Genomic DNA, 11325 nt, shown 5'->3' on the forward strand with positions numbered 1-11325 from the left:
TATATCCTCTACTTCCACTTCCATAAAGTAGGACAAATAATTATGAAAAAGAGAAATAGGGATCAGGCACAAAAAGGGAGATGGAAAAAGGACAACAAGTGGGTAACAAGTGCCTGTGCTAAATGGTATCACAAGATGTAAATTAATAGTAATAGCAGCATGAATATGAGGTATGCATGCAAACAGGACAAATAATTGGAAGATGAGAGAAATAGAAATACTGTACGTACACAGCCTCTCTTAACAGTAGAGCCTCCTTCTTCTCACAGCAGCAGCAGCAGCAGGAAGTTGTGGAACTAGGAAGCAGAGTCACGATCACATGATCACGAGTCATTCCCCTGCAGTTCACCTCGATCTCATCTCACAGCTGCTGCCTGTCACTGAGAGACTCACAGCCTCCCAGCAGCAGCTGGGAGGCTGGGGGAGCAGACAGCAGTGGTGCACAGCTATCATAGTAGATAGTCTGAGCTCTCTGTTTTTATGAAAATCGATCAGGACCATCTTTACTTTGCTCCGCCCCACCAAGGAAGTGGGCGGGGCTATCAGGTGTCGGGGCCTACCGGTGGATAGTCCTGCTGCCCTGTAGGCCAGTCCGAGGCTGGGTGTAACACTTAATGAAGGATACCTTGTTCTAAGGTTTGTTTGTAGTTCTTTGAGTGCTAAGGATTTAGCTTTGGTTAAATTAGGTTGAGTCATCTGGATATTGGTGTTTAGGTTCTCGATATCTTCCATGACCATTTTTTCGAATAGGTAGGATTGTGCTCTAAATGTATTAGGACCTTTCAATTTATGTTTCACTCATGCTGAAATTGTTATCTGTGTTCCGAAAGAAAATGTTTGTTAACTTTTTTAGGCACTTACTCATCTCATAACCACCTCCTAGAATTTGTTGTGGCTGCTTGTAGATAACACTAATCCATACGTACCACCACCGCCACCACCTTAAACAGGCTGCCACTTCATTATTTATTGTTTATAGCCATTTTTAGATATTTTTTCAGCATTGCAAAGAAAAAGAAATTCAATCAGAAATCTGGGGCAAAGGAAAAAGTATAAAGAATTTCAATGTTGGGCATAGCACAGGAACATAATGAGCGTCTGTACATATGTATGTTACTTAAGTGTAAGCTCTGGCGGGTAGGGTCCTCTCCTCCTTATGTCCCACACCTGCATTCCTTGTACAATCATGTTGTCTTCAGCTGAATTGTGAACAGTCCTTTCACACAGTCTGTAGGCCTGGGGGTAAATGTATCAATGTCCGGATTCTTCAACTCCGGCGAGATCTGCGTCTTCAGCGCTTAAATTTAAAGCGACGCTGCCTTGTAAAGGCAAACTTCCTTTTACAAGGCAGCGCCGCTTTAAATTTAAGCGCTGAAGAGGCAGATCTCGCCGGAGTTGAAGAATCCGGACATTGATACATTTACCCCCTGGTCTTTATAGCTGTCTTTTCTGTGACTGCGTAATGATGTCTCAGAGTACGTACAGTACATTCTCACAGTCTGTGTAGATGGTTATTCTTTTATGTCATAGAGTGATTCAGGGCATTCATATTATCAGACAAGCCAGTGTATCTTAGGCTACTGTTTGAGCTATGTGAAACCATCATGACACTGCTCCGGTAATGTGAATTGATGCTTCTCTACAGCGATATTTACCAGCACCCTTCTGTGATCAATGTACATCAATGCATATAAATGACATTATATTGCAAACAGCTGCTCTACGCTCTAAATCTGCAAATATGTCCCTGGTCTTATTCTGTGATTTTCCATCCCTGTGAGTTTGCCTGTTTATTCTAAGATATGTTACAAAGCTGGGAACTGGATCATTTTTGAACTTGGCTTTGTTTTTTTTTCTAGTTTATAAATATCATTCACTACTTGACAAGTCAAATGTGTTAAATATATCCAATAGAGGCAGTAGATACATTTACAGTTGTGCTAATATGACAAGTCTACATATTAGATAAGGCTCTCAGGCATTGGACCAGATGCAGTGTTTGTAGATAGCACGGGAACCAGCAGGTGTCTGGAGATGAGCCATGTGAAGGGACAACCTGCTGCTGAGCCTGTGATAAGGATCCTATAAATGATCCCTACCACTGGCAATGGACCTAACAAATCTTCCAGGACATCAAGGCAAGGGTACCGTCAGCTCAAAATGCTCCATCTCTTGGTGTGGATGTTCCTGGGGGTGGCAGGTAAGTACGTTAGCCCTATGGTTAATGTCCAGAATCTTGAATAAAATTCTGTTCAAAGACTGTTAAAATTAAAATTGAGGTTTAGGTTAGAAAATTCTTAAGATATTAGTGTGGATATTTTGATATGGGCGTTGTCTGCCATGGTGTTGAAGGTGGCTGGCAACATACTGTGGGTCGGTTTCAACTACTTACCAACGGCACCCACCCTGCTTGGCACCAGCATCTCAGTATATGCATGCCCTATTTCATGTCCCCAAAGGTTAGCCCTGGATATTTTAGCACTATATAATTGTGATTTACCATTGTGGTTGATTGAATTGCAGCTGCCGCTCCTGTGATTGACGATGATAAGATTATTGGAGGCTATGAGTGCGCACGCAACTCCCAGCCCTGGCAAGTTTATTTCACCTACAATGGGCAACGCTGGTGTGGTGGTACCTTAATTACTGCAAGCTGGATCATATCAGCAGCTCATTGCTACAAGCAGTAAGTATTGTGTATGCTACTTCAGTTCAGAGTAATAACAAGCTGCTGGACAATCCTCTACGTCAGGTCGGTGTTGTGAAACTACAAATCCCAGAATGCTCTACCAGCTATTGGCTTGCTATTGACCGGGATAGCGTGCTGGGGCTTGTAGTTTCACAACGCATGTAGAGCCTCAAATTGCTCAGGGCTGCTCTACATTATAAGACAAACTAAGTAGTAGCAAAATCCTTAATGAATGAGGAGCAGGGTCATCAGGACTCATAGGAACAGAACCAGAAGACCACTGAATTAGTACATAAATCATCATATTTATTTTTGCTGTATTCTGGATAGCAACAGTCTATTTGAATTTTATCTACAGTGACTTATGCTAACAGTTACCTATAAGTGGACATCTAACCTAATAACCGGACATCGTATAGACCCCGAGGGGCATTCGAGTATATCAGTCTTTTACTCTTGTTGTCATTGTTTTTTTATTGTACTTATTTCTCCATTGATGTTCTATTTTCCATCTATGCTTTACATATTTACATAAAAAAAATAACATATTTATATGCTCACAATAACACCATGTAGTTCATATCAATCATCATCATTTATTTATATAGCGCCACTAATTCCGCAGCGCTGTACAGAGAACTCATTCACATCAGTCCCTGCCCCATTGGGGCTTACAGTCTAAATTCCCCACACACACAGACTAGGGTCAATTTGTTAGCAGCCAATTAACCTACCAAACCAAATACAACCTCCACACTCCATGGTCGGGAATTGAACTCATGACCACAGTGCTGTGAGGCAGAAGTGCTAACCACTGAGCCAACGTGCTGCCACAAATAGCACTGGATCATTGCTATTTTTCCCTACAGTATTAAGATCTTGACTACCTTCTAGATCAGAGGCGGAACCAGCGAGCTGTGGGCCCCGGTGCAGGGAGGTATGGAAGAGGGAACCGAGGCCCCCAACTCTCTGCATTTGCCCTGCAGCGGGCCCTATTATCTCTATGGGCCCCGGAGCACGGCACCTGTCGCATCACTGGTAGTTCCGCCACTGTTTTAGATCCATAGCAGCTGTGATATCATACCAATACTATTTAGCCCTAGTTTAAGCAATCTGTGCACAAGATCGTCCCTACCTGCCATGGGGCATATTACATGTACTTGGCTGGTCTAGAATTAGTTTGTAGCGCAGTAAAGTTCTTCGATCATATTTACAACCATCCGATTGCCAGAAGAAGGTTGAAACAGACGGATAGTTTATTAGCACCTTGCAAAAAAATTGCTTATTTTTTTCTGATTTTTTTTTTGGTGGTTTTATATTTGTTCCTCTCTCCCCGCATTTCTATATCTTACTAGATGAATTGAGAAACTTACCTTTTATCTCTGCATCTGACCCGGCTTCCTTTAAAACTAATTAAAATGTCATTCACTTTATCTTTGACACCTCATCCGTAACCAATTACTTTGTAATCACCCTGTGCAATGACTGCACCTGTTTCCGTATCTGTTTGACAAAGTGGCAAAACAAGCATGAAAGTTGATGTAACACATTTATAGCATTTGTATGCGCTGGTTTCATTTTGATGCTTTCTTGTGTGTGTAGACCCAGATACCTTATCGCTCACCTTGGGGAACATGATACTACCAAGGAAGAGGGTACAGAGCAGCACATCCAGGTGGAGAAGGCTTACCAGTACTTCTACTACAGCCAGTATTATTTAGACCATGATTTCATGATGGTCAAACTCGCTGAGCCTGCCCAGATTAATCAGTACGTCCAGCCTATCCACGTGGCCGGTAGTTGTCCGACGGAGGGGAGTCAGTGCCTGGTGTCTGGCTGGGGAAATCTGAGGACCTCTGGAGGTAACTCTATACTCTTAGTCATTCTTTTGTAAAGATTGGGTAATTGTTTTCGGATTTGTAACTAATATTAATAAAGTCACATTGTAACACATTATGCAATTGTAATTGTAGTAAATAGTGATAGCAAAAAGGATCGGTGCAACACACTCAGGATACTCTTACTAACCTACAAGGCCATCAGCAAAGCTGCACCAACATACATCTCCTCTCTTGTCACAAAATATCTCCCAACTCGGCAACTCCGTTCTGCGCAAGATCTGTGTCTCTCCTCCACCCTCAGTACATCCTCCCATTCCTGATTACAGGACTTTTTCCGGGCTGCAGCCACTCTATGGAATTCTCTCCCTTGCACAATAGGACTCTTCTCTTGTCTACAAGCTTTCAAGCGTTCTCTGAAAACCCACATCTTCAGACAAGCTTATAATATTCCTCAACCACCCTCTTAACCTCACTACATTACCCTATTACCACCTGTTATACAAATACCCTTTGACCAACATTGTTGTGTGACAGGATCATTTAGCTTATGAGTCATTTACCTTTGTAGTCTGGCTGGGCCGACTGCAAATGTAGACTTAACCTCATGTGTCAAACTCCCATTGTCCCATAGATTGTAAGCTTGCGAGCAGGGTCTTCTCACCTCTTTGTCTGTTTTACCCAGTTTGTTTATTAGTTTACTATGTTTGTCCCCAATTGTAAAGCGCTACAATATATGTTGGCGCTATATAAATAAATGATGATGATGATGATGATGATTAAAACACCAGTGTGAGTTGCACAAATTAGGAGTAACCACACTCCTCACAAACAATGTGACCAAAAATAAATTTGGTGATCAATCACTGGTCGTGATGCATAAACACATGAAAACAATGAATAACAAATTGCAGCAAAATATGTAACTTCTAATGCTACTAATTGTATGATATAATGAGTGAGCAAAAACACCAGGATGAAGCTGCCATCACCACATTATGAATGTAGCTGCACGTGGAAATGAAAAGTAATATGTTATAATAAAAATCTATGAGAGATGGATTGTGCTGCACTCACACAGTGTATCTCCCGATGTGGAAGTCAGACATCCAATCTTAGCACAACTGTGAACAATTGTATGTCCGTTGTTGTGTGGGGTGTCTATCTAATTACCTGAGGTCCACAGGGAAGTATATTTCTAGTGCATTCGTTCGTGAATTGCTGCTGCGATCCCCTAGGAGTCCGTCTAGCCCCTGAGTCGCTGCTTTCACCAGTCAGCTGATGCACCGATCTCCCTCCCGTCGGCTGATGCGTCAATACCTCCCCCAGGTTCACTGCAGGTTTCTCCATCCATGGGCAGTTTTTTAAGTAGAGTACCATCGTTAAGCTATCAAAGCACTTTAATTCTTGAACCATTTAAAAATACACTTACAATAAAATGAATAAAAACAGCATGTATGAATTCCTTACTATCCAACGCGTTTCATCCAGTAACTGGACTTTCTCAAGGGAAGGATAAATCTGTGCAAAGGTCATTTAAATGCAATTTCAATCAATTAATTAGTTCCACATGTGTTGACAGGGGTCTGGCTGTATTTCATTTATAAATTGTCCTTTTAATATAGATAAATAGGCATCCATTTTTATAAAGTGTAATATATATATGTAAAGCCATAACTCTTTCATAACCAACATAATAATTAAATCATTGCCCCGTGCAGCTATATTCATAATGGGGGGATTGCATCTTCATCTTGGTGTTTTTACTCAATCATTATGTCATACAATTAGTAGCATTAGAAGTTACATATTTTGTTATAGTTTTTTATTCATTCTTTTCATGTGTTCATGTATCACGACCAGTGCTTGAGCGCCAATTTAATTGTAATTATAGTGTCATTTTTAAAGTGTGACTGGTGAAAGGATTGTAAAAACAAAACATATGCACCTATTTAACTCTTTCTCTTTCCATTGAAAGAAACTAGGGAAATGACAATAATGCGGAATAGTTAACTGTGGAGAAGGGCGGAGGAGCACTTCAAACCGAGCTGCAATGCCGAAACGCGTCATGGAGGCCTCCATCTTGCCCACTTCACTAGGAAATGGGAAAGATCCAGGAGAATTGCCTACTCTCCCGGGAGTCTGGAAGACCTACCCGGAATTTGGGAGTCTCCCGGAAATTCCGGGAGAATAGGCAAATATGTTATATACATGTAAACATATAGTACTGTTAAAGAGCTGATGCAGGAGTTTGCAGGAGTTTGGGGGTGTAATCTGCAAGAGTAAGATACAGGTTGAAGATCATATGCTAACACAGTAATATAATAATATACATGAACACCATACAGTGCATAATTTACTGATGACGGTAGATTTGTTCTGCTGCTCATTTGCTTAGTCCAATTGAAAAAAGGCTCTACACAAGTACATCCTTAGTAATTTCATTCTATGATTCATAGTTCAAGTTCTTCTTTCTAAAAAATCTCATAATGTATTTAGTTCATATACAAAAAATGGTTTCTGTAACAGCACAGGACACCCCTTGTCTCAAATAACAATTGCTGCTGGTTTGGTTTCTTATAATGAAGACGGTTTGACACAGGAAGCACAGATAGATAGTAGAGCTCAGATTTCTCATGTAAGGAAAAAGGTGTGTGATGTTAAATAGGTCTTATAAGGCGAGATTTATGCTTTTAACAGTATAGGGAGTGCTATTTCCCATGTTACCCTATACAAATTGCCATGGATCAGTAAAGTGGCACGGCACAGTGGTTAGCACTGCACTGGGGTCATGGGTTCAATTGTATGTTCTCCCCGTGTTTGCATGGGTTTCCTCCAGGTGCTCCGGTTTCCTCCCACAGTCCAAAAACATACTGGTAGGGTAACTTGTGTCTCAAAAAATGGACCCTGTTGTGTGTGTGTTTGTGTCTGTGTGGTAGGAAATTTATGGCTAGATTTACTAAGCTGCGGGTTTGAAAAAGTGGAGATGTTGTCTATAGCAACCAATCAGATTCTAGCTATCATTTAATTAGTGCTTTCTACAAAATGACAGCTAGAATCTGATTGGTTGCCATAGGCAACTTCCCCACTTTATCAAACCCGCAGCTTAGTAAATCTAGCCCCTAGACTTTAAGCTCCAGTGGGACAGGGACTGATGTGAGTGATGAATATTATCAGTCCAGAGCTGTGTAATATTATTAACGCTATATAAATAAATGATAATAATAATGAGTCTTCCCTTAGTCAGTATTTGACGTTCATATGCGTTCCATGGCTGCAAAAACACCCACCACACACAAATGAGTTAAAAGATAACAAAAATAATTTGATCAAGTAGTTTTATAGCAAATATCTTTCTCTTTCAGTGCAGTATCCTGAATCTCTACAGTGTCTGAATGTCCCTGTACTGTCGAACGCCAGCTGTAAGTCTTCTTATCCAAATCAGATTACCGGCAGTATGTTCTGTGCCGGTTACATAGAAGGAGGAAAGGACTCATGTCAGGTAAGTGTGAATGGAGGCAACAATAGAAAAACCTAAATACTTAATGACCTGACAGATGCAGAGTCTCTGCCTTAGATCATGTTTATTTCTGAGAAATGCAAAAAAGGGGGCATTATGAGGTGTATGTGTAGTGGGCGGTTGGATGGGGTATCGTGCCTCAGTGTTAGCTAATGTGTAGAGCCATATCTATCACCATGACTAATATGCAGAGCCATATCTATCACCATGACTAATATGGAGAGTCATATCTGGTGCCAGGACTAATACATAGAGTCAAATCTGGTGCCATGACTAATGTGGAGAGCCATTTCTGGTGCAAAGACCATTGTGGAGAGCCATATCCATCACCAAGACTAATATGAAGAGCATTATCTGTTGCCAGGACTAATACGCAGAGCCATATCTATCACCTAGAATAATACTCAGAGCCATATCTATCACCTAGAATAATACTCAGAGCCATATCTATCACCTAGAATAATACTCAGAGCCATATCTATCACCTAGAATAATACTCAGAGCCATATCTATCACCTAGAATAATACTCAGAGCCATATCTATCACCTAGAATAATACTCAGAGCCATATCTATCACCTAGAATAATACGCAGAGCCATATCTATCACCTAGAATAATACGCAGAGCCATATCTATCACCAAGACTAATATGAAGAGCCATCACCAAGACTAATATGAAGAGCCATATCTGGTGCTGAGAATATCTGATTTATATTTACTGTTTTACTGCTCCCGCCTACTTTGACTACATAATGAGAGTTGCGTGGGGGTTCATTGACACTTATGGATAAGCTTATTGGCAGCTCTTAATGCTGATCAGGGGGCTGGGTGTGTTAGGAGCCCCTTCACTTAAACTTGCCACTCTGAGGTCCTCCGCTGTCCCCTTTTCTTCACTGTTGGAGAAATGTCTATATAGCATATGGCAGTCGGATATCTCCATGTTCCTGCGATCATCACTGGGGTTTAGGGCATCCCAGGGAAGCCTATGGGCTTCCCCCAAATACTTTGTTGTCTTCCCGGACCTGTGGTGACAAGTGAGACACGGAAACAACTGCCAAAATTCCGTAAAGTGGCAAAAACGTTCCTTTTATTCCACAAGTAACAAAACTAAATGAAATTGCACCAATCATTTGCCAAATTAAATTTTGTATTTGAAACAAACCATTGAAGCCTGTGTAAGCTGTACAAGATTAAAGTGTGAATTTCACTAATTTACGCTTTTTCCTTTCTTCAATTTTTTAACTTTCCTTTCCAAATTGTTACCTTATAAAACAAATTCACTGGCAACCAATAACATCCGTTAGACAGGCAATTAGTGTTTTTGCAGATGGGACGTCATCAAGGGGAAACATCTGATAGGTTGTACTGACTAAACTATACTGTAGTACTGCAGCTTCACGTGTATATAGAGAACGAAGTTAAACTCAATGCAAAACAGGAGCAACGTGATATCAGACATCACTCATATCACTTTATGGGTATTTGTACGTAACCATTTGTGAATGTGACCAGTTGCTTTTTCACATTGAAATATTGTGGGAAAGTTGTTTTGCAATCAGAGATTATGTCATTACAAAGTCATAATGAAACCTTGATTACTTGATTTTAGTATGAATTTTTTTTTAATCAAAATTTCGGCACTTTTAGGGACTTTTTCAGCCTAGACAGAGACGTTTATTTTTACGCAATTTCTCTATAGATGCTGAATACAGTCATTTATGTTTGTACAGGGTGACTCTGGTGGACCTCTGATCTGCAACGGAGAGCTATATGGAGTGGTCTCATGGGGACAAGGCTGTGCCCAAAGTGGATACCCCGGCGTCTACACCAAAGTCTGCAACTATCACGACTGGATAAAGCATGTTGTTGATAGTTATTAAGGATGAGCATAAACTGTGCAGATATCTTTGTATTAAAGCACCATATATGAATATTTTCCAGTGTTTATGAGTGTGTATGTTATCGTTAACTGCCTGTGGTTTTTGAGACTGCAATAATAATAGCGAAACACAAGAAGGTATCAACCACAAATGTCTTTGCCAAATATTTTCTTCGATATTTTCTACCACAGACCAGAAACCATTTGGTAGCGATGCAGCATAACACTAAGATATGTAGAGACACCTGTTCAAAGGAATCTAACTATAAAAACAACATTATGTTGAATTTTAACTTAATATGATGTTTATGTGCTACCATTGAGGTTTTGCTTATAGCGTAATTTTATTGGTGTTTTTATAAACACGAGTCTGCAAAACATTATATATCAGAACATGTACAGAATACATCCAGATATGTCTTTGAAGAATCACTAAACGTGTATTTAAATAGTCATCGGTGACCTTTAAATTCTGCCTGTCACCTACACACAGGGAACCTCATATGTGAAATGCACTCTATGTACAGGGCGGAATGCGTCGGATTTGCCTATGTGTGCCTATGCGGTTCGCCCTACGCACATCAAGGTACACAGCAATTCTCAGTTCATGGGAGACAACGCTGCAAAACAGTGTACAAAGAGGTGAAAAAAATCTGAAGAGACAAATTGTGTAAAAGTGTCATCGCATTAATAGTCCTCTAACTTTTCTGTTTTATCCCAAAATACTGCTTGATTTAGCTTTATTTATGGCTTAAATTAATAATGAGAGTGAGGGGACATCGAAACTGTCTTTATTACCCGTGGCACTTTTTGTGTGTTTGCAGCTTTGTTTTACATTAGGCAAGAAGTAGCTAGAAATTAGCATAAAGATGTAAAATGCGTTACATGAAAAGTATAGAACAAAGCCTGATCTACGCCAGCTCCGAGCTAGTGCAAAAATCAAACCTTTTTTCGGAGTGGCAATGTTCATGCTCCCTCCCACACAAGGGCGCCCCTAAAAGAACGCCCTCCTAAACCCTTCCTCTAATTTCATTAAACTGTTCCATAAAGCAAAGTCTCATTTTTGTACACACCGCCACAAATCTAGGCACATCGGTGAGCTGATTCAAAACTTTGTGCAGAACAAAGGGGTGCAACTCACCCCTCAAAGTTGGCGGTGCCTACGTCTGCTCCTTTGCAAACACCATCATCCTTAACCTAACGCTCTTTGGAGGAAATCTATGTTCACTTGCACAAATTGAGACACAAATGACAACTTAAGAGGATTTAACACTTCGCTTCTGACATTTGTTCTTCATAAATGTGGCACAGTGTAGGCAGTCATTCTGCCGTCTGAACCAACGTTCATGAGAATGCAGCCAATCAAATCACTGTGCACTAGTGACATCACAAGTGCTT

The 11325-nt window shown here is 40.6% G+C and overlaps 1 protein-coding gene across 1 annotated transcript; it reads left to right on the forward strand.

Moving 5' to 3' along the window:
- Positions 1-4324: 4324 nt before the first annotated feature.
- On the forward strand, positions 4325-9942 carry LOC142107679 (trypsin-3-like). The gene is made up of 3 exons (XM_075191249.1): positions 4325-4551; positions 7893-8029; positions 9779-9942. The coding sequence occupies exons 1-3, from the start codon at positions 4422-4424 to the stop codon at positions 9926-9928; spliced, it is 417 nt and encodes a 138-aa protein (XP_075047350.1). The 5' UTR covers positions 4325-4421; the 3' UTR covers positions 9929-9942.
- The last annotated feature ends 1383 nt before the right edge of the window (positions 9943-11325 follow it).

Source organism: Mixophyes fleayi, chromosome 11, assembly GCF_038048845.1.
Source record: "Mixophyes fleayi isolate aMixFle1 chromosome 11, aMixFle1.hap1, whole genome shotgun sequence".
In the NCBI taxonomy this organism is placed as follows: Eukaryota; Metazoa; Chordata; class Amphibia; order Anura; family Limnodynastidae; genus Mixophyes; species Mixophyes fleayi.